The sequence below is a fragment of the Staurois parvus genome, unplaced genomic scaffold (assembly GCF_062004578.1).
Source record: "Staurois parvus isolate SC_StPar_1 unplaced genomic scaffold, SC_StPar_1.0 ptg001146l, whole genome shotgun sequence".
Lineage (NCBI taxonomy): Eukaryota > Metazoa > Chordata > Amphibia > Anura > Ranidae > Staurois > Staurois parvus.
Window position 1 is genome coordinate 2,052,014 of NW_028318942.1, and position 24,934 is coordinate 2,076,947.

General features: G+C 42.6%; 1 protein-coding gene across 5 annotated transcripts in view; it reads left to right on the forward strand.

The window, feature by feature from the left end:
* ARHGEF11 (Rho guanine nucleotide exchange factor 11) overlaps positions 1 to 24,934 on the forward strand; it is a 292,457-nt gene that overhangs the window by 220,879 nt on the left and 46,644 nt on the right. For all 5 annotated transcript variants that reach the window (XM_089659295.1, XM_089659290.1, XM_089659293.1 and 2 more), the window contains 2 exons: positions 21,553 to 21,732; positions 24,698 to 24,745. In XM_089659295.1, the coding sequence (XP_089515421.1) occupies positions 21,553 to 21,732; positions 24,698 to 24,745 (228 nt within the window). The remainder of the gene's footprint in view (positions 1 to 21,552; positions 21,733 to 24,697; positions 24,746 to 24,934) is intronic.

Below are 24,934 nucleotides of genomic sequence, written 5' to 3' on the forward strand. Positions count from 1 at the left end.
GGAAATTATGAAAGCATTCTAGTGGTGGCAAGGGGTCCCAAATATAAACAAAATAAATAAATATATATATATATATATATATATATATATATATATATATATACACACACACAATTGTGTTCAAAATAATAGCAGTGTGTTGAAAAAAGCGAATAAAGCTCAAAATCCTTCTAATAGCTATTTCCATACACACAAATGCATTGGGAACACTACACATTCTATTCCAAATCAAAACATGAAGAAAAATATATCAAATTTGTGTTGTTCCTCTAAAAAAATTTAAGAAAAGTGAATATTAGACTGTTCAAAAAAATCGCAGTGTTTGTATTCTTCTTTACAAACTCAAACATTCACTATATAAACTGAAAAATGTTTGAAGATTTTGCTTTCCTTTGAATGACTTCATGAATATTTGGTTGTAGTCGCACTGTTTCTGAGAACTGCTGTACATTTGTGTTGCATGGAGTCAACCAACTTCTGGCACCTGTGACCAGGTATTCCAGCCCAGGATGATTGGACGACATTCCACAGTTCTTCTCTATTTCTTGGTTTTTCCTCAGAAACTGGATTTTTGATGTCACCCCACAAGTTTTCTATTGGAATAAGATCCGGGGATTGGGCTGGCCACTCCATAACATCAATTTTGTTGGTCTGGAACCAAGATGTTGCACGTTTACTGGTTTGTTCGGGGTCGTTGTGTTGTTGGAACACCCATTTCAAGGGCATTTCCTCTTCAGCATAAGGCAGCATGACCTGTTCAAGTATTCTGATGTATTCAAACTGATCCATGATCCCTGGTATGCGATAAATAGGCCCAACACCGTAGTATGAGAAACATCCCCATATCATGATGCTTGCACCACCATGCTTCACTGTCTTCACAGTGTACTGTGGCTTGAATTGTGTTTGGGGGTCGTCTGACAAACTGTCTCCGGCCACTAGACCCAAAAAGAACAATCTTACTTTCATCAGTCCACAAAATGTTGCGCCATTTCTCTTTAGGCCAGTCAATGTGCTCTTTGGCAAATTGCAACCTCTTCAGCACATGTCTTTTTCCAACAGTGGGACTTTGCGGGGGCTTCTTGCAGATAGCTTGGCTTTACATAGGTGTCTTCTAATTGTAACAGTACTCACAGGGAACTTTACACCTTCTTTCATCTTCCTGGAGCTGATTGTTGGCTGAGTCCTTGCCATTTTGGCTATTCTTCTATCCATTCGAATGGTAGTTTTTTGCTTTCTTCCACGTCTTTCAGGTTTTGGTTGCCATTTTAAAGCTTTTGCGATCATTTTAGCTGAGCAGCCTATCATTTTCTGCACTTCTTTATATGTTTTCCCCTCTCCAATCAACTTTTTAATCAAGGTACGCTGTTCTTCTGAACAGTGTCTGGAACAACCCATTTTCCTCAGAATTTCAGAGAGAAATGCACTGTAATCAACATGTACAACATTTGCTGCCTTCCTTCCTTAAATAAGGGCAATAATTGCCACCTGTTTTTCAAAGAATGAATGACCTCACTAATAGAACTCCACACTGCTATTATTTTGAACATGCCCCTTTCAATTAGTGATTCAATGACACAGAATCAGCAGCATGCATGTCATGACTGTTGGGTCTGTTGGATTTCTATTACTCTATTACACCTGCTAGTAAATTATTTGCCATGTAGAAATATCATTTCTACCAAAAACAGTGATTGATCAGGTTAGTGATGTCTGACTGCTATTATTTTGAACACAACTGTGTGTGTGTGTGTGTATATATATATATATATATATATATATATATATATATATATTCTTAATAAACCGTGGTCCCAGCTTCAGGGAGTCCAAAACCTTATGTGGGAAGGTCAGCATTTAGGTGTTGTGTACAATCCATATGTACAGTATTTATTTTATAGAAATAAAAAGCTAATTGGAAGTACAGGAGTGCATCAACCTTTGCATGTCTATAGACTCCAGCAATTTGAAGTGTTCAGTATGTAAATCCTAAGAGTCAACGCCTCTTATTTGGTCTTCTTTGGTCTGTAAACATTGAAAATGTTTAGTTATATCTGTTTAAGAAACCTGTTGATCCTGCCAGAAATCTTGTGAGCTGATAACTTTCCTATGCTGATGGTTCTTTCCCATGCTGACGGTTATGGTCTCATCTTTCTCTATGGACTACAGAATACTAAACCCACCCCCCATGTTCTTGGAAGGGGTGACGGTCTGTAGTCCTTTCCGAAAGTGGCAATGTTGCTCCTCCATAGATGCAGTACAGGGAGCGAGTGTTGTCACCCTTGGATGGAAGATTTTTTACTGGCAGGATCACCAGGAAAATAATGTAAAGGTACCCACCATATCTAAAGACTGGTTATCTGCCCCATATTACATTTTTATCATTGAGTTTGGATATACTCTCAGTTTTATTTTACTGTATGTAAACCATCACTTAATTTGTAAATGAGTTTGGGAGCTGTTTTTGGTGTCTCCTGTACTGTATGATGTCCTAAAGTAGAGAACAACTAAGGTTCAATGTGAGAAAATACTCAAATTTTATCAAGAAGTCCAAATTCGTAATGGATTTCACACTTAACTATGCAGCATTTGTAATTGTATTGATCTTTGACATTGAATGCTTTCAATGTTTACGTTGCCCTAGTGAAAGCATGCATCATTATATTCAGTGGAAGAAAACAGAATTTTTTTAGGTGGTGGAATTGTTTGCTTGACAAATACAGTAAGTGCAAAAGGAAACTTGTGTTTTGTCAGAATTTAAAGCTGTAAGGTATATTTGTGCATAGTTACATTGGTCCAGCTTGGAAAATGTAAGCATACGTATCACTTACCTGTGGGATCCCAGTTGAAGCTGGTAATCACTGCATTAGTCGCTGGTACTATAGTGATTGCTTCGGTCTTCATGGACCTGTGCCAAGTGGCTGCCCTGCTGCATACCAACAACAGGGGATCGTTCATTAGGCACGGGCACCATTCAAAGACCTCCTTGTTTATTTTTCAATGGATGAAAAGTGTTCTCCGATTGGATGAGATGGAGATTGTGACATCACCACCCTTCCTTTCCACCTCGTCTTGCATTCATTGAGAAAAATGTAAATTGTTGTTTTTTTCAATGGTGACCTTGGCGAGCAAGCATCCTCTGTGGTTAAAATGCAGCAGGGCAGCCACTTGGTACAGGACCTGGAAGACCATTGCTAGTCATTGCTACTACAGTGATTTGCAGCTTCCACATGGATTCCGTAGGTGTGGAATATGTAACTTTGCAACACAAACCATACCTGGGGTTCAGCTTTGAATAGGAACTCCAGCCAAGAGAGACTCAACCTTTTTTCCTGGCCAAGTTGCAGCTGTTACCAGGAAACAAAGTAATATAAAATCTCACAGATCAGAGCTTCTAGTCCTTCCACACTCTATCCAATGCTTTGAAAAAAATGTTTGGCTAAACGTCCACCTAAAGTGGTTCTCAACATAGGATGTTTGTTTGATGGTTGTAGTGAAACAGGTTGGAGTGGGCCCAAGGTTATTGGTTGACGATTGTAGTTCAGCAGTTTGGGATGGCCCACAAATCATTCCTGAGGTTCAACTTTAAATTGGAACTTTGATGCAGATTCAGGCAGAAGTAAATACATGTTTATTTATTTTATTTATTTATTTTAGAAGTAGAATAGGTCATCTTTGTTAGGTTTTCATTGTTGTCTCTGTTGGAGAGACTCAACCTTGCTTCCTGGCCAAGTAGAAGCTGTTACCAGGAAAAGAAGTAAGGACAAATCTCACACACCAGAGCTTCTCGTACATCCACACGCTTTCCAATGCTTTAGAAAAAATGTTTTGCTAAAGGTCCACCTAAAGTGGTTCTCAACATAGGATGCTTGTTTCATGGTTGTAGTGAAACAGATTGGCGTGGCTAAAGAATAAATGGTTGACAGTTGTAGTTCAGTAGGTTGGGGTGGTCCTAGAAAACAATATGATGGTTGCAGTTTGGCAGGTTGGAATGGCCCTAGAATAAGTGGTTGATGGTTGTAGTTCAGCAGGTTAAGATAGTCCTAGAATAAATAGCTGACGTTTGAAATTCAGCAGGTTGGGGTTGTCCTAGAATAAATAGTTGACGGTTGTAGTTTAGCAGGCTGGGGTGGCCCTAGAATAAATTGATGACGGTTGTATTTCAGCAAGTTGGGATGTGAACAAATGGATGACGGTTGTAGTTCAGCACGTTGGGAAGGCCCTTGAAAAAATGGTGGACAGTTGAAGTTGAGGAGGTTGGGGTGACCTTAGAATAAATGGTTGACAATTGTAGTTCAGCATGACCATTTTGGTGGTGGTTCAGTGATAGTCTGGGGAGGCATATCCATGGAGGGATGCACAGACTTCTGCAGCCTAGACAATGGCACCCTGACTGCTATTAGGTATCGGGAAGCAATCTTTGAACCCATTTTCAGACCCTAAACTGGTGCAGTGGGTCCTGGGTTCCTCCTGGTGCACAACCATGCCTAACCTCATGTGGTGAGATTATACAGGCCTGAAGGATGAAGGAATTGATACCATTGAATGGCCCCCACACTTGCCTGACCTAAATTCAATAGAACACCTCTGGAATATCATGTTTTTCTCCATGCAACGCCATCAGGTTGCACCTCAGACTGTCCAGGAGCTCAGTGATGCCCTGGTCCAGATCTGGGAGGAAATACCCCAGGACACCATCCATCGTCTCAATAGGAGCATGCCCCGACATTGTCAGGCATGCATACGAGCACGTGGGGGCCATACAAACTACTGAGTGCCATTTTGAGTTGCTGCAATAAAATTTCAGCAAAATGCACTAGAAGACTGCATAATTTTTTCACTTTGATTTTCGGGGGGGTTTTTGAATTCAGTCCTTTTGTAGATCGATCATTTTCATTTCCACCAAACGATGGGGCATCCGTACGTCCATATCGGTATAGATATCCAGCATTTTTCCCCATTGAGATCTGATGTGTTTTCAAAGTTTCGCTTTAATTTTTCTGAGCAGTGTAGTTAATTACATAAGTTGAAAAAAGACATAAGTCCAACCAAAAAAAAAAAATAGAATAAATAGAAGACCTCCATATAGAGAAAACCTATAACCGCAGTTGATCCACAGGACGGCAAAAAAGCCCTATTATGGATGGTCCAATTTGCATTTTTTTCAGTTAGTATTTGATTTGTTGTATAAAACTTGCAGCAGAGATGGCATGTAGGATGAGGAAAATTGGAATTGGAGCCAAGAGAGTCAAGTCTTGTGAAAGCGCCGTTCTCCCTGTTGGCCCAGCGACATGGTGAGGTCTTCTATGGCCCGAATTCCATTTACCTCATGTATCCATTGGCTAATAGACTGTTTCCCAGCTGACTTTCAATTCGAGGAAATACAGGACCATGCAGCATTTAGGCATTGGATAGTTACAGATTTTCGGCATTTCTGTTTTGAGGAAGAACTTAGATGTAGAAGGCATGCTGCCGTTCCGTTGCTCAAAGAATGATCAGTAAGGTTGTGTGTCAACGTACAGACTCTCAGCCAAAAGGGGCAGATCCCTGGGCACGTGCAATAAATATGGGACAGGGTAACCTTTTCATTTTCGCATGTCTAGCAAGTGGGATGTATCTCTGGAAACATTTTTTGTAATTTAGTATGGACCCTTTACCGCCTGATGAGCAATTTATATCCTTGGAGTCTAGAGGATATTGATCATCTATGAGCAAAGAACAAGATCTAGGGAGAGAGTTACTAAAACTGGAGCACTCAGAATCTGGTGCAGCTGTGCATGGTAGCCTATCAGTTTCTAACTTTAGCTTGTTCAGTTAAGCTTTGACAATAAAACCTGGAAGCTGATGGATTGCACCAGATTTTTTTACTCTCCAATTTTAGTAAATAACCCCCGTAGTCTTGTCGTCCTTGCAAAAACTGTTGGTTTACATCTCTCTCCCATGCAGACAGAAAAGGGGGCACATAATTCTCCAGATGGTTAAAAAATAGACTCATTATTCAGCAGCCTACTTTGGAAATGCCAAAACCCAACAATAAAACTCTCAATTGCTGAAAGTTGAGTGGAGGGTTGGCAGTGCCTCAGGCGAGAGTATATTTCCTGGCTGCCCAACTCTAGCATTTTGCTTGCTGGGGTGATATGAAATGGGAAGACCCTATCCAAGCCCTGCTTTTGGTTTGCTCTTCTCACTACCATCTTTTGGCTCAGTTGGAGTCGGGAGCATTTGCCCAAGTTCCTCATTGCCCAGCCCTGTCATTCATGCGTAGAGTTTTGCATGGCATGAGGCGTACTATGAAATATGAGGATATATCTGTGTATACACCACTCTGGGAAAGTGTAAACTATGAGGAGTAGGGTAAACTGGTGGGGTTAGAGCAATGGTACACCTTGGGCATACAATTTATTGCCCAGTTGTATTTTCAAAATGTACTGCATATCTTGTTTGTACTGAAGACTGTCTTGGACTAGTCACTGGTTGTGGGTGGGTGATTGTGTGGGTGGGTAGAGAGATGTCCCTCCAGTCGGTTGTGCCCAATGGTGGATACTGGCAGTAAACCCACTTAGGGCTTGGGCTGCTGCCTTTCTGGTATGGCCTTAAGGTCGTTTCCACATATCAACTTGAAATATTGGGTAGGAAGGGGTGCCTGATGTGGAAAAGAATGCACTTTTGATGGTAGGATGAGGCATTTAATGAGTATATCAACAAGTACACCAAACTAACGCATTTTGTGAGAAAAGACACTCCCTTCTTCAGAGCTGCTGCTGCACGCTATTGAATGGAAAAAGATTCCCACACCGGTTATATATTTTTCAGCTTTCTGAGGGAAAACTGAGAGAGAGACGGCTATCATTCCAGGGGCAGCAATCAAATCAAAGTTTACTGTCACTGTGTCAGTTTTACCTCTGAAATTTGGAAAATATATAACTGGCATGGGAATCTTTCCCATTTATTAGCGTTCAGCAACAGCTCTGAAGAAGGGAGCGTCTTTTCTCCCGAAATGTGTTGGTTTGGTGTACTTGTTGATATTCTCAATAAATACCTCAATCTACCATCAAAAGTGAATTCTTTTGGACATCAGGCACCCCTTCTTTCCCATTATTTCAAGTCGATGTGTGGAAATGACCTTAAGACCATACCAGAAAGGCAGCAGCCCAAGCCCTAAGTGGGTTTACCGCCAGTATCCACCATTGGGCAAAACCGACTGGAGGGACATCTCTCTACCTACCCACACAACCACCCAGCTATGACCAGTGACTCCTCCAGTCAGTCCAGCGCAGTCTTCAGCAAGCGTCCTTCTAGTTGCCTGCCTGTAGATTTTTTCAATATCTCAGAATTGCGGCATGCTTTGTAATTCTCCAGAGGGGACGTTAATACCGCATAAGCCCATGCCTAAGGGTGTGAATGGGCCCTTAATAAAATTATATATTCTTTTTAATTACAAGCGCAAAACTTGCCTTATTTACAGCCTAAGCTGATTGTATTTTAATATATTTGCCACTAACTGCAATCAAAGTGCCAAAATAATATCTGAAATTTTGGGAATAAGACGTCTAATGGATTTACAAAGGACCGAAGCGATAAGCCCCTGATGCCTTGTTGTATGCGACATTTGTTGGTAAAGGTTAAATAAATGTATCTCTGGTTTTGCTCATCATCTATTTTTAAAAGCTGCCGCTTTGCAGCGTCGGTGTTGTCTGTCCAGCTCCTGGCTGTTTTTAGCTGCATCAGGCAGCTGTGGGAACATGGAATCACGGACCACGACGGTCTCCTCTCCTGTTTTAATTATCGCTGGCATTTAGGTGTCAGGACGCATGCTGTGTCCGTGTGATGGGGCGGTCTCCCTCCCCTCGGATGCCAGCTCCGTCCTGTCCAGAGCACCATTGATTTTCGCTGCTCTCGTTAGAGATGGGATCAATAGACGGCTCGCTTGTGATCTGCCTCCGAGCTCTGTCAGGACGAGCAGGTCTCAGCGTTGTCTAGGCCTCACGATGGAGATGGCGGGGCTGCAGCCTTGGGGGAATGTAGACGGGGCCTGAGCAACGATGGAAATCTAGAGAGAGCGAGGGGCGTGCATCAAAAAGATGGATAAAAAGAAGATGGAGAGGAAATTATGGAAGAGGTAAGGTACGAGCTGCATCATTTAACCTCTGCAGCGCTGGAGGCTTCGAGAAGCAGCCATTACATTATTCCTACACAGCTGCACAGGCATGCAGAGATCGGAATATTGATGCACACAGATTGCTGTAATCTTGCTATTAGAAAAATCAGAATATATGGCTATGCAAAAAACTGGAATATTAGATTTTCTTTTTTAAATACCTAAAATTCGCAATGATGAGCAGTCAAAGGTAACCAATCAGAAGTCGTCTTTCAAGTATCTGATTGCAGCAGGCTGCTGTATATTGATTAATGGCTAGTTGCTACATATTGTTGCTGTTTATAATATGTCTTTGAAGGTTGGCAAGCATTGTTTGTATAGGAGGACTGTATTTGGTAGTATTGTTTTCATTTTGGTATTGCTGATGTAGCAAATAAATGATCTTGAAGCAGACGTTCGATTTAAGTAGTCGCTTTTATGTAAAGGTGTGTGCTAATTCAGATCAGAAAAAATGCCAATGCTTGGGAACCTGATGGCGCAAAGCAAAATTTCTGTCGTTGCTGTCTAACTGCTCCCATCTCTTGGGGTTCGTGGATGTTGTTTTGGTTGGTTTCCTATGAAAAATCTGCTGCTGCTACACCTTGCTGATTGCTTTCAGGATTGTATTCTGGGTTTCAATCCATCCATCTTCTTTAGCCATTCAGATTTACTATTCATGTTTTTTTGTGATTTTTATTTTTTTATACTATTCATTCACTATCTTCAATATATTGTTTGTTTGTTTTTACTCTTTCATTTTGTTAATTTAAGGTTTTTTTTTTTATTTAATTCATTCTGTTTTATGCTCTTTTTCTTCTGTTTTTCTGTATTTCCTTTGCCTTTTCTTTCCTTCCTTTCCCTTCTTTTTTTCTTTCTTTACTTTTCCCTTCCTTTGCTCTCTTTTCTTCACTTCCTTTTATTTTCCTTTCCATTCTTTTCTCCTTGCCTGCCATTCACTTTCCTTAACTTCCATTACTCCTTTATCGGTTCCTTATTCTTTCTTCTTTTTCCTTGATTTCCCTTTTCATTTCCTTTTTTTTTTCTTTTGTTCCTCTTTTCCTTCCTTCCTTCCCCCCCCCTTTCTTTCCTCCCTTTCCCTTCCCGTTTTTGTTCCTCTTTTCCTATCTTCCCTCCCTTTATTTACTACATTTCCCTTCCCTTTTTTTCTTCACTTTGTGTTTCTTTTCATCCCTCTATTTAGTTTTGTTTTCCTGCCCTTTTTTTTTAACTGTTTTTCTTTTCTTCCTTTTCAACTTTTTCCCTTTCCTTCTCACCCTTTTATTCCTCACCTTTTTTACCTTTCTATTTCATTCTTCTTTATCTTTTTATTTCGATCTGTTCCTCATTCTTTTCTCTTTCCATTTTATCTAAATTCTGCCTATTCTTTTCTTTTTTTTCATTTTGACCTTCCATTGGTTCATTTGTTGCTGTGCTCATTCTCTCCATTTACATCAGGGGTGCTCAACTTGTGGCCTGTGTCTTCAGACTTCATGTGGTCCCTTTTTTTTCTTCACTTTGCATTTCATTTCATCCCTCTTTTTACTTTTGTTTTCCTTCCATTCTTTTTTTTTAATCTTTGTTTTTCCTTGTCTTCCTTTTCAACTTCTTCCCTTTCCTTCCCAACCTTTTATTGCTCATCTTTTTCTACCTTTCTATCATATTTCATTCTTTTTTATTATTTTCTTTCTTTCTGTTCCTTGTTCTTTTCTCTTTTCATTTTCTCTAAATTCTGCCTATTTGTTTCCTTTTTTAAATTTTGACCCTTCATTGATTCATTTGTTGCTGTGCCCATTCTCTTCATTTACATCAGGGGTGCTCAACTTGTGGCCTGTGTCCTCAGTCCTCCTGTGGTCATTGGAGCCCTCTGATGTGGCCCTCGACCTCAAACAAGGGAAGTGCATGCCCAGGGTTGCCCTTAACCTCAAACCAGGGAAGTGCATGCCCAGGGTGGCCCTCAAACCAGGGAAGTGCATGCCCAGGGTGGCCCTCAACCTCACACCAGGGAAGTGCATGCCCAGGGTGGCCCTCAACCTCAAACCAGGGAAGTGCATGCCCAGGGTGGCCCTCAACCTCAAACCAGGGAAGTGCATGCCCAGGGTGGTCCTCAACCTCAAACCAGGGAAGTGCATGCCCAGGGTGGCCCTCAACCTCAAACCAGGGAAGTGCATGCCCAGAGTGGCCCTCAACCTCAAACCAGGGAAGTGCATGCCCAGGGTGGCCCTCAACCTCAAACCAGGGAAGTGCATGCCCAGGGTGGCCCTTAACCTCAAACCAGGGAAGTGCATGCCCAGGGTCGGCAACCCATTGATCGCGATCTGGGCTTGCTGACCTGCCATCCCAGAACATCAGAGTGCATCACGCCGGTGCTGGCAGCGGAGGAGCAGGATCCGTATAAGCCGATGCTTCCTCTGTAGCGCCTGGAACCTTTCTAGTTGCCTGGAGAGAGAGATTCCAGCAGAAGCTGAATGAGCAAAAGAAGGTCAGTGTATTGAACATCACATACACTGCTCTTTTGCAATGGGCACCTATAAAAGTGTTAACAACTATTAGGATGCTTTCACACTGATCCGTGGGTGCTGCGCAGTGTACCTACTGCTTTCCTGTGGGTTAGCTGCACTGAGCCATAGACTTCTATTACATCCTTTGGCTTTGATGCGCTTTCAGAAACTGCACCCAAGCTCCTGAATGCAGGAGTTTTTGTTTGCTTTCGGGAAAGTGCACCACATCCGCAGGGTATAATAGAAGTCTATGGAAGAGCGCAGCTAACCTGCAGGAAAGCCGCAGATGCATTGCACCCATGGTGCGGGTAAACTGCAGTGCATCAGTTTGAAAGCAGCCTTATGGGGAGCCCAGGACAGTAAGGACCTGTTTTACATTTGCGGTTTGAGGGGTAGTAAAACCCCATAGTTGAGGTATGTTTTTGCCACCCCATGACCCCACTTCACCAATTGCATGCCAGTTCATGCCAGGAATAGACAGCAAGTGCCAGAGCCTGCATCTTTAACCAATTCAATACCGGGCAATTTTACACCTTCCTGCCCAGGCCAATTTTCAGGTTTCAGCGCTCTCACACTTTGAATGACAATTGCGCGGTCATACAACACTGTACCCAAACTAAAATTTTATCATTTTCTTCACACAACTAGAGCTTTCTTTTGGTGGTATTTAATCACCGCTGGGGTTTTTATTTTTTGCTAAATTAACAAAAAAAGATCAAACATTTTGAAAATAAAAGTTTTTCTATGTTTCTGTTATAAAAGTTTGCAAATAAATAATTGTTCTTCATAAAGTTAGGCCGAGATGTATTCTGCTACATGTCTTTGGTGAAAATAACTCAAATTAGGATGTATTTTTTAGTTTGTAGGAAAGTTATAGAGTTCACAAACTATGGTATAGATCTGAATATTGATCAATCCTGAAGTACTGACAGCCAATCTAATTTCTTGAGGTCCAAGAATGTCAGAATAGTACAGATATCCCCCAAATGACCCCTTTTTGCAGAGTAGACAGTCCGACGTACTTCATAAGAGGAATGGCGAGTTTTTTGAAGTTGTATTTTTTTTGTCATAATTTTTCGGAAAATTAAAAAATGTAAAAAAATTAGTTTCACTATTTTTTTTTACATACTGTCACCAGTGCAGTACAGCGTTGTCATATAACTGGCATGGCGGTGATCAGGGACACTGACTGGTGACAGTATGAAAAAAAAAATATATATTTTTTTTTATTATTTTTTATAAATTTTTTTTTCTTATTTTTAAGACTTTTTTTTCATATTTCACTATGACCAAAGTAGTACAATGTTACCATAGTAACATTGTACTACTTTGGGGAAGTGATCAGTATTTTTTTTTTTTTACACAATTTGCTTATAGCAAAGAATTACTTTGCTATAAGCAAGCATTTACCTGAATGAAATTGATTCATTCAGGGTTTTTTTTTCTTTTTTTTTGTGCTTAGCTGTGATTTGACCACAGTTATTCACATGACATGTGCATGTGATTAGCTGTGACCATTCACAGCTAGACACTAGTATACAATGTATGGCATGAATGAAGCCATCCATTGTATACAACTGTCATGTGACCTGCTGTGATTGGTCACAGCAGGTCACATGGTACTGGCCACGGGGCCGATACTCAGATCTGTCATCAGGCCCTGTCCAAGGTACACGGCCGGTTACAGATCGCGCCGCTGCGCCGCTCTGCAGGAGCGCAGTCTGTGCATGTGCGGGAGGACGCCATATGGCGTCCACCCGGAACGTTGATGACATTTGCCGCCCGCCATTCGGCCATAGGGCGGGCGGCAAATGGTTAAAACAAGTCAGCAAGAACAGCTCTCATACTACTATCCTCAGTGGCCCTCTTTAAAGCTGAATTCCGGGTATGGATATTTTTGCATAGTTACACTAACCCAATGATCTCCGCAAGCTTCTGGGTCCTGTGCCAAGGGGCTGCCCTGCTGCATTCTGAACACAGGAGGTTGCTTGCTTCTCACGGGAGCACTCAGAGAACACTTTGCATTTTCTCAACAAATGCAAAGCGCTTTCCGATTGGACGAAGTGGTGATTGTGACATCACTGCCCCAAGGCTTGGCATGGGCCCTGAAAACCAGCAGCAGTCGCCAGGGCCAGTGCAAGGATTTTTGTCTACTCAGGCAAATGTGCATTTTACCCTCCTCCCCTTCCATCCTGGCACCCTAAGGTTAAGCCTCCTAGATATATCCCCGACTGCCGCAAACTGTCCCCACTTCTAATAAAAGTCTGTGGTGGGGTGTCCATCTGAGGCCCCCCAGTTGATCTTTATGGCTGGATCCCTCCTCCAAAGAGAAAAAACTCAGCCCCCTTCCTTTTGACCTTTTGTTAAAGTTCCTATTGTGAAGGATGATTACACCCTTGGGTCCAGATGGGGGTTGGAAGAGGAGGGAGGAGTACTGGTGAACCCCTCTCTGCTGCGATCCAGCAAAGTAATATGCAGGACCCCTTTCACTTGGGGTGGAATCCTCTTGCTCAGCAGATCGGAGCAGGTGGATGACGGGTTACAGCCTGCTGTGCTCTATGGGCAGTTGGATGTAAATGGACTCCGCTGTCCATTTACACATGACTGCCCTCTGATCCAATCCACCCAGATGGAGGGGAATGGATCTCCTTCCATTTGTCTTTAGTGGATCGGATTGGAGGTAGGCGGGTGTAAGTGGTCACATGTCTGTTTACATACGCTGCTTCATAGGAGAACAGAGGGTCCAATCAGGTACGCCTGAACAACGGACAGGTGGAACTGTCCAGACAAATCACGTGAGAGGGGCCTAATGGGTAATGATCATATAGTAGGTGGGGTCAACAGCTGTACTGTGCTCTAGTATATGGAGGTGCTATGAATGTATAGGGTGGGATTAGCATTCCTATGCAGAGATTGATGGTGAATGTTGTCCTCCCTGTCCCCTGATGTCTCCTTGGTTGATCCTTCCCCCCCCCCCCCCCCCCTCCTGAACTCCTATGCTGTGTGTGCCTGGGGTGGAGCTCTTTAGCTCTGGATGGAGGAAACATTCAGTGTCTGGTGGACCGTTCTTTAGTGCTGCTACTGCTTGTTGGTGTTTTTAAAATGGGATTAAAGTGATTCTAAAGGTAAAAATATACAAAAAAAAATAACAAACATGTCATACTTACCTGCCCTGTAATGGTTTTGCAGAAAGCAGCCCTGATCCTCCTCTACTCAGGTCCCCCCACCGGTGCTCCTGGCCCCTCCTCTTCAACAAGTGCCCCCTTAGGGAGCTGCACCCATGCATTCTTGCTCCCGAGCCCCACTGTGTGTGTCTGTAGAATGCATGAAGGTAAATAAAACTTGAGCCTTTAGAATCACTTTAAAAACTTGCCCGCTGCCCCATAGCAGATGTACTGCTACAGGGCGGCTTTGCTGGGCAATATCCTGTAAATATACGTGATTTTGAATTTCCGGGTAGGGGGCACGTGCCCTACCTGTGCTGCTTTTGGCTCCTGAGGATGTCAATCACTGGATCCCAGCTGGCAATCATCAGCGAAGCTGAGAGGGGAGAGATCTGTGTATAAACAGCACAGATCTCTCTCCTGTCAGCGTGGACGTGCTGCTTAGAAAACAGCAGGTCTGCATAGTAAAACACAACACTGTACACAATAAAAACACTCCCTAACACACAGTTAACCCTTTGATCGCCCCAGATGTTAACTCCTTCCTGCCCAGTGTCATTAGTACAGTGTCAGTGCTTTTATTAGCACTGATCGCTATATTAGTGTCACTGGGAATGTCAGTTGCAGTTAGTTCCCACCCAGTGTCAAAATGCCCATTGCAGTCCTGCTATTGTCGCTGATTGCCACCATTACTAGTATAAAAAAAATAAATAAATACAAATTCCACTATCTATACTGCTATTTGTAGAAGCTATAACTTTCACAGAAACCAATAATTATATACTTATTGAGATTTATGTTAGCAAAGACATGTTGCAGAATACGTTTTGACCTAAATTTATGATGAAATTTTTTTTTCTTTTTTATTGGATATGTTTTCTAGCAAAAGGTCAAAAAATTAAATTTTTTTTTAAAAATTGTCAGTATTTTTTTTTTTAGAGCCCAAAAATGAAAAACGCAGAGGTGATCAAATACCACCGACAAAAAACTCTATTTGTGGGGGAAAAAAAATACATAAATTTAATTTGGGTGCAGCGTTGCATGACCGCGCAATTAAAATAACGCAGCGCCGTATTGCAAAAAATGGCCTGGTCAGGAAGAGGGGTAAATCCACTGGAGGGCAAGTGGTTAATAAATGACCATGTACTCTGGTCAGTAAAACAACCTTCCAAAACTCAGACATGAACAATTTTTTTTCTTTTTGATCTTCTAAATTTCCTTTGATTGGGTTGCTAGTTTGTTGGGTCTGAGAAGAGAACCCTACAGTGCTGGAAGCATGGGCTGAGGGAGAAGAGGAAGACGAGATGGAGCTGTAAGGGGAGGAAAAGGCTGAACATTATGGGTGAGCGGAAGAGGCACCAGGGAATTCTGAGCAGACCAGGAAAGGGGGCATAGAGGGGGTAAATGGAGCACTGTCCACGCAGGCGAAGGGGCATTTTACTGCCCCCCTAGCCTGGCGCCGTAAGCCAGCTGCCTGTGCTGCCTTATGGTGGCACCAGCCCTGGCAGTAGTAGCGGCGCCTTCTACAATGATTTTCAGCTTTCACAGGGATCGGCCAGGTATGGAACATACATTCTGTATTTATTTTGGTCCAAGCTGATCCATTGTAAAAGTACAAAAATACCCAGACCTAAATTTCAGCTTTAAGGAGGGATTGCTGTGAATAAATGGCATTGGAGCATCGATGAAGTTCACCCCAGTTATATTACGAAACTATTAAAAATAAAATAGCATTAGGTATCTGTCTGGTAGTTGTATGGAATTTCTTTTCCACTGTGCCAGTTTTCATAATTTACATCTGAAATTGTCGCTTTATGTTGGGTGACAGCAATGAGCGAAAGCTTTCAGGATACATTAGCTGGTCCCGACTGAGATATAGTGACTTCTTTTCCATTGTTAGAACTATAAGCCTACATTCACACTTCAGCTGAGCATTTTTGGTGGTTTTTATGTGCTTTTTTATTTCACATTTCTGCAGGAATTTTTGAAGGCGTTTTTGTTTGAGCCTTTTTAAATTATTGTAAGCCAATGGAACTAGTTACTAGGGAAGCAAAATGTGTGGTAGGTGCATTCTTGTGTGTTTTCTGCACTCTTTTTAGCTTTCCCATTGTAGTCTATGGTGGTCCAAAAGTGCTTGAAACTTGTAGCTCAAATAAATTCATGTACTTTTTCGGGCTTCAATCTTCAAGCGACCCTACATTCAGGTGTGAGCAGACATATTTGAAAACCATGGGAGTTTTTTAACAGTGTTTGGAGCTTCAAGCTAAAAAATGCTCAAATGTGAATGGGGCTTCAGACTCATGCTGCTTTTACTTTAGCCTTCACCTTCAGGGACCTCAGTACCCATCTTTCATTTCTATTTCTTGCTTATTTTCCAAAGTGCCTTCTCCTACCTGTAGATCCGGGGTCTCCAAACTTTTTTAAAAAAGGGTCAGTTTACTGTCCTTCAGACTTTAATGGGGCTGGACTGTAGCCAGTGGGAGTAGAAATTGTCTAGTATCAATGGAAGCAACTTTTGTATTCGAGAGAGGAATAGTACCCCATCATTGGTGTCAGTGAGAGGAATAGTGCCCCATTGTTGGTATCCGTGAGAGGTAAAATGCCCCATTGTGGGTATCAGTGGAAGGATTAGTGCCCCATTGTTTGGGGAGGAATAATGTCTCAAATCAGCAGGAGAAAGAGTTCCCTAAGGGCCAGATAATGGCAAGCAAAAGACCACATTCAGCTGCAGTTTGGAGACCGTTGCTGTAGATGATCACATCTTATAACACTCGTTCATTTCCACTTTGGCATCCAAGACCACTCATGTTCTGCATGTGTATGATAAAGCTTCCATCTGTTGTGGTCGGTCAACTAATATGGAGATCACACCTCCCTGGCAAGATGGTAACTCTTCTTTAGCAACCTGTTACTTTGAGTTTACAAGCTTTTCTACTATGAACAGATCATCGGAAAAACGCAAACCTACCAACACTGGTTTCCCAAAATCCCCCCAAAGTGAATGTTTAAAGTTATGACATGGGAGAAATTATCCAATGATGACACTAAACTTGTTGTAGCCCTACCTGTGTATGGTGGCTATTATGTTAGGGTCCTTTGGTATCACCCTGCAAAAACTCTTTGAGCTGTCTATCTAGAACCAAAATGTTAGTGAAGGGTAATGTCTGTGTGCCCCTTAGAAAAATGTACCCTCTCTATTTATATTGGGAAACCCTGTCCCCAGTCATTCAAAAATCTAAATTTTGAGCTATCAACAGAGCAGGAATATTTCAATGAGAACTCCTATTCTGGTAACAACGAGCTTTCCCTTTCTTTGGAGAGATTTCTTGGTTTTTATTGTGTCTAAAAGACGTGAAATTAAGGAAAATCTACAAAGATCTAAAAGACATGACTGTGGTTTTAACCTTCCTTACTCTATATAAAAAGAAAAATAATTTTGGCTGTAATGCTGTACTTCAACTTATACCACTCATTTGGCTTCCATTTTTGGCTATGGAGTGAATAAAAAAGTCTAAAATATTTTAATATATGTAAAACCCCTTCTGAGGTTTTATATCAATTTTGCATCATTCATTAGATTGGGAACTCATACCTGCCAAAGTGTCCCTTGATGATAAGTTAATATATTGCTAATGCTTTTAGTACATCCTTTGTAGCAAAAATTAGTTGGAAAGTGAAAGTTAAGGCATATTGCACATTTTTTTAACTCTTGGCTTGTTAACATCACATTTAATAGACATTTAAAGAGACTCTTTCACCAGACTATTCATTTAAATAATATTCCGATTAGATTGTATATCTGCATTTTTTATTTTTGTTATTTACTTTTTATTAACTTTTAAAGAGTTTACAACAAGTAGAGTTGCATAGAATTGTGAAATAAAAATCACAAGACAATGAAAGAACAAAGAAACAGGCTCATCGAGGAGAGGCATATAGGTACATACAATGTCATTGCATAACGGTGAATTAGCCATCATTTTCAGACAATTGAGTAGGCAAATTGGAAACGAAAAGATCCCACGGTTCCCAAACTGCTTAAAAATGTTGACAGAATTGGCATGCAAGGCAGTAAGGTACTCCATTCTGCTATAACCTTCACCAATTCCGAACGGGTAGGAGGCGTAGTAGAAACCCAATGCATGGGAATGGTTCTCCTGGCCGCTGTTAAAACATGGGAGGATAGTTTCCTGGCACATTTGGAGAGGCCTGGAAAAGGTAGGCCCAGAAAAAAGTGGATAGGCTCAAAAGAAATAGGAGCCTGTAAAAGTAGCTGCAAAAGATTAAGGACCTCTCTCCAAAAGAGTGCAAAGTGTTGGCAAGCCCAGAAGATATAGAAGAGAGTTCCAGCAGACAGGAGAAACACTCGGATTGCGAGTATGGAGAACCTCAGGGGTCTTATACCAAAACATCAGTATTTTATAAGTGTTTTCTTTGTATACTACACAAATAGAAGATCTGGAGGTAGCCTCCCACTGATCCAAAGAAATATCACATTGGAGGATTTGGGGCCATTTGTGCATAGAAAGGTGTGTGTCAATGGAAAGGGGCAGGCGTCTTGAAGCAGCTTGTAAGTGGATGAAATTATGCCCCTTTGATAAGGACCCTGAATGCAGATGTGTTTGACGAGAGTAGGCTTCTCAAGGGTTAAAGATGGTATCAGGGATCACCGTGGCGCTGGTCCCGGCGCAGGCGCAGAGAGCCGCCATGTGCAGGGATGCGGGCACTAGGTCTGGGCGGGCCGCGGCATCCGAACTCGCGCATGCGCACTAGAGGCCGCAGTCGCGCGCCTGGCACCAATGACAGCGCAGGGCGCGATATTTAAACAGCCCTGAACTGTCATTGAGTGCCGTCTGGTCTTTCCTGCATTCCTGTTACCTGTGATCCTGTACCCTGATTGTTGCTGACCCGGATTGTCCTTGACCATGCTGTATTCTCCTGCTCTGACCCTTGGCTTGCCTGACCTCTCTCCTGGATGCCCCCTATTGGATCTGATCTGCTGTTGCTGACCTGGCGTGTGACCCGACTATTCTCTGCCCGCTGCTTGTCCGGCTGCCCGGCTTGTCTGACCTCGCACCTGCTCAGCCATCCATCCATCCCATCGGGGTCACCCGACCTCCTCATATCAGGCTCTCCCCTGTGGGAGCCCCTGGCGAACACCCCTACCACTGGTGGGTGTACCCAGTAGTCACGACCTGGTCTCAGAGCGCTCCAAGTCCATCCCCACCATCAGGGGCCCTGGTGAACAAGTGCTCTGGGGCTTAGATTCCGTACTCTGGGGGCACCTGACCTGTGGAGTGCTAGTGGTACCGCCAGGCGGTCCGTTACAGATGGTGCTTTGGAGGTGAAAAAGTAGCTTATTTGTAGATAAACATACTACTGGTGAGAAGACATATGAGCCCCTTTTTGAATCTCAGAAAAGGATTTAAACTTACGAGTCACTGGGTGGACCAAGTGTCGCAATTGAAATAGATCGGCCTTGGCCCAGGGATGCACACGAGCCAAAGCCAAACTATCAGGGAGACTGGGAATAAATAGGACATTGGTCATGTATCTGCATTTAAAGTATTTTATGCATGTTATGTACCTGTTAAAGAATTCCTTGTGTTAGACATCCAAAAGCCCTGAGGCTGCTACTGGGTGCCGCCATCTTGGATGGGAGGTCCTGTGCCCCAGCAGACTCAGAGCTGTCACTCAAGTGACACCCTATAGCCCTGGTGCCTACCCTATGGCCTGAGGGCCCTTTGGTATATGTTATGTGGTCCTTGGACCTCAGCAGTCTGTAATGGGAACATTGATTAGGATAATAGCATTGATCTCTACCATCCTCATGTAACATGTTCCTAGTTTCGTATTGTCTTCTGCAACATATTTCCAGCCAAAAATGTGCATGTCCACACTCTCTGACCATCATTTCCTCTACAGTTTGTGACAATCCTCTCAAGCATTGCATGCACTCACTAGCCACTTTATTAGGTACAGCTGTTCAATTGCTTGGTAATCCAAATTGCTAAACGGCCAATCACATGGCAATAACTCAATGCATTTAGGCATCTAGATGTGGTGAAGACGACTTTCTGAAGTTCAAACCAAGCATCAGAATGGGGAATAAAGGGGATTTAAGTGACTTAGAACGTGGCATGGTTGTTGGTGCTATACGGGGGCTGGTCTGAGTATTTCAAAAATTGCTGATCTACTGGGATTTTCCTGTAATCTCTAGGATTTACATGGTCCGAAAAAGAGAAAATATCCAGTGAGCGGCAGTTGTGTGAAGGAAAATGTCTTGTTGATGTCAGGGGTCAGAGGAGAATGGGCAGACTGGTTCCAGAAGATAGAAAGGCAACAGTAACTCATGCCAGTATGGACCAATATGTCTAAGGAATGTTTCGAGCACCTTGTTGAATCTATGCCATGAAGAATTAAGGCAGTTCTGAGGCAAAAGGGGATCCAACCCGGTACTAGCAAGGTGTACCTAATAAAGTGGCCAGTGAGTGTACATTGAACATTATGTGTGGCCTAGTAATGCCAGGGGCTGCATTTGAGGCCCCCATTTTGGCTCACAAGTTGACAACCACTGCCCTGTTGTATTTTTCTTTGCTGCTCACTGGCAGCTTTGCAATCATTTATGGAAAAGGAGAAACTCTGCAACTAAGTATTGAAAATACTTGATTTTTCTCTACCTGGGTCACTTTAACATGCTGTAACACACATTACCTAAACATTTCATAAACCATTTCATATTTCAGCCCAGAAGCCTACTAAAGCATGATAAATGCCAATTAAAAGTCTGACAAATGCTTTTTCTAAAGCTACAGGCAGCACTCCTGTTATCATCAGAACTCAGAAATCAGAACTCGGAAGCCTTCAGTTAATCCCCTTGATCGTAAAAGCTTTGTAAATGTTTGTTAAAACTCTTGTTTGAAGCTAATATAACTCTATGTTCCTAGCCTTTTTGTGGCCCTATGTCCAATCAATTGCCTCCACTGTAGTAAATTTAATCAGAAAAGATGCAGAAAATGCAGAATCAGAATTTCATTTTGGTGGGGGAAGGGGTTGGCAACTCTAATGGACAATGGCAACCTAAAAGATTCTCATGGTCTCTTATTTCAACACTGTTTCCTCTACTCATTTGCTACATTTTGCAATTAGCCAATTTGGATTTCCAAACTTTATTCCTTTGCAGATAATACTCAGAACTATCCTAGCTCTCTTGCTTCCCAACATGTACTTTGGTTAAAACAGAACTTGTCATTTTCCACCATCTAAATATGCTATCTATCCTGAGATCTCCAATAACCTTAGGGTCCCTAAGCTCTTTGCTTTGGGGGTTCCCTTTGATCCTACTCCTACATTTATACCTCATAATCACTCGCTCACCACCTCCTGTTGTCTTCATGGCCAAAATACCATTGCATGATCTTCTTCTAAAAGTATGGAGGATTGCTAACTTTCCTTGGCCAAATATTGAACATGCCTTCATACAACATAAGTAGGACACAATGTTTTTCCCATAGATCTCAGGAGTGTATTTGCACACTGCATATCAAATCACAATGTATGCAGTTGGTGACTTTTTTTGTGTGTGTTTTCCTTGAGCGGAGTGACAGCCCTGAGTACACTTCCAGGAAGCCATACTCCGACCAAGATGGCGGCAGCCAAAACTGAAACTCCCTGGTCTTGGGTGATGGCCTCTTGTTTTTGCCTGCTATCATTAATGATACCTTTTATAATAATACATTTCTTTATTTTGCAGTGCCAGAGCAGAGGTGAAACTTGGTCGCTCGGAAAGCCTGAAGGGCCGTGAGGAACTGAAGAAATCCCGCAAAGCTGACAATGTTCCCCGCTCCCGCAGTGATGTGGACATGGATGCGGCTGCAGAGGCCACCCGATTACATCAATCTGCATCATCCTCAGCTTCCAGCCTGTCCACAAGGTTTGTGTTGCCTTTATTGGCTTTCAGAGTATTTTACACACCTAGCCTTCACTGGTGCAAATCAAAAGAACATGCTAAAGCTCTCATAAATGTATTACAACACATTTTTGTGGACCAAAGACGAATTCTCCTGCGCTCTAGGACTCAGACAGGTGGCGAATAGATGGAACCAGGCCTGGAGAAATCGCTCGCCAATGCATAAAGGGCTGTGCGGCTCCAAAACAAGGCTGGGGAAGCCATTTTTGTGGACACCTGACCATCAAACCTATGCAAGTGTGTTTAACATCCCATTCCAAAACTATAGACATTAGTATGGAGATGACCAGCCCTTTGTTGCTATATTAGCCTCTACTCTTTCAAGAAAGATTTAACAAGAATTTGGAATAAGAATTTGTACTCATTAAGAAAAAAACGTATTTTACAGGTTAGGTAATGATGCTAAATGAGGAGACCTGGTTTGCAATTGGCTTTCCCATTCATCTCAAGGTTTTCAGTAGCTTTGTGGTCTGGGCTGGTGGAGACCACCCAGTTCCTTTACACCAAACTCTTCAAACTATGTCTTTATGAAGCTTGCTCTGTGCACAGGGGCACAGTCATGCTGGAACAGAAAAAGGTCTTCCCCAAACTATTGTTAAAGTGTTACTAAACCCAGGACCCTGCATTACTATATTTGCTCTCCCACAGTACACAAAAACAGAAATGCAATTATTTTAGTAAATATAAACTGCTAAATACCTTTTCTCACCATCAGTTAGAGCAGTCTTGTGACTTCTGTCAGTGTCTGGCTGAGCACTGGTTAAAACTCATAGGAGGAGTTTTCACTCTACTCTTGACTGTCCTATGAGGCTGCATGACCTCTGACCCTCTGTCTGGACAGTGCTGATTGGCCCTGTGCCAATCACATACACCCTCCCAAAAAAATAAAAAAAACTCTAGCAGTGCACACCAAACTGAGCATGTGCACAGTGCCTCCTAGGGCTCTGTACTATCATCAGATGGATCGGGGACTGTGAAAGAAGGGGAGGATCAGAGAAGATAGGATCAAGCAACCTTTTTACACAACGCGGAGGGTTAACCCCATAGGTTTTACAGTGAGTATAACAAGCATGCTTTACTGCATATACAGACTGATTTTACTGTTGTGGGTTTAGTAACACTTTGAGATTGGAAGTGGACACATTTCTACCCCTGAAGCAACGACTCCATCGTAATAGTAAGGTAGCAGCCCATACCTCCAAAGGGAGATCAACACCACCACTCGCCAGGACCATGGAATATCTACTGCTGAAGCAACGACTCCATCTTACCAGTAAGGTAGCAGCCCATACCTCCAAAGGGAGATCAACACCACCACTTTCCTGGACCATGGAATATCTACCGCTGAAGCAACGACTCCATCTTACCAGTAAAGTAGCAGCCCATACCTCCAAAGGGAGATCAACACCACCACTTGCCAGGACCATGGAATATCTACCACTGAAGCAACGACTCCATCTTACCAGTAAGGTAGCAGCCCATACCTCCAAAGGGAGATCAACACCACCACTCACACGTAGGACTATGGAATATATACCAAGGATTGTTTAATAAGTGCAATGTGGTCTCTAGGTCACACTAAACATTTCCAAAATGTCTTTGTATGGTCCTGTGTTGGCAGGCTTTGCTTCAATTCAAATGGGTTTTGCATTCCTATACACGTTCATAGAAATGCAGAACCCATTTTCAGGAGGTCAAAGGCAAATGGGAATGAATTCTGAATGATCTCAGAACCAAGAACTCATACTGGTGTCATGTTTATGTCAAGCTGATGCCACTGACCCAGGCCCATTAACACTGACCCTCCTCTGCACTGGAAACACCCGAACTCATTTATATGAAGGGATGTTAACATTCTTTGGCCATATGATGTATATTGATTATTTAAATCTAATCTACAGTTCTACAGATTACATCAATATGAGTCACAGTAATTGGAACAAAAATATATGGAGCAAAGTTGGAGTCGTTGCAGCAGCCATTCAAATTGAATAATTTACAGTTAAATGACTTTAACCTTTAAAATACAGTTTTTGTTTTATTTGAATCAGTTGGACTCATGTTGGCATTACCCAATCTCATTATTGTTTGGCGTAGAGAAGAGCCTTTTCTTACCATGAATAAAAAAAAATGGCAATTTTCCATGGGGCCTAAGGGTCAGATGATTTCTGTCTACGGGGATCGGCGTGGGTAATTCCTGCCGTTATAGCTGCAGACTTAATAAAACACCTGTGCAGTCCTATTATAAGTAGGCCTCATGCACACATCTAAATAGGCTAGCTAGGAATTGGTATTTTCCAAATGAGAGGTCAGCAAAGGCACGCTCTATATCTCACTCAGGAAAGGTTTCCTCCGAGGCAGAGGTGTCCAACTCCATTTTATCATGAGCCACATCAGCATTATGGATGCTCTCAAGTGGCTGGTTGTATCTGTAAGGCTAGATGTCCAGAGTACCCCACCTCCTCTTACATCAGATGTCAAGAGCCCCCACACCATCAGAAGTCATGAGTCCCCCCACCCTCCCTTACATTACAGTGCACCCCCCTCTTTACCTTGTACTGCTGCTGGGAAGAAGCTAGTGGGGGGAGCTGGGAAGCAGAAAGTGCAGGGTCTGGAGGAGAACCAGAGAAGGGCCGTAGTCTGCTCAGTGCCGAGAGCAGGAGAGGCAGAAACCAGGGGGGTGCTGCAGCTGCGCGGAGGTGTGCAGGATCTGTGGGAGAAGTTCTGTCGTCTTCTGCTGAGATAAGGTGGGGGCAGGGAAGAGGGGGTGCTGCAGCTGCAGAGGCGATGCGAGGGCCACATGAAATGGCCTGGCTGAATTCAGCCTGCGGGCCTTGTGTTTGACACTTGTGCTCTAAGGAATGTATCTTAAGAAATAATAGCCAACTGTCTCAACAGATTTAAATCATTTTGTATTTTTTTTCCAAAGGTCGCTGGATAACCCAACTCCACCATACACTCCCAAATTGACCCGCAGGTAGGTGATGCCACCCAATTGGGTGCTGAAATAATATTAATCCTAATATAATGTGCCCTATCATTTGTGGTGCTGTACAAGGGTAAGTAAAGGTGTCTAGAAAAACATACACAGAAGTAACAACTACATTAAGATAACAAGCTCATTAGAGCTCAGCAGAATTTTGCAGTCTAGAGTGGTATAGGACGG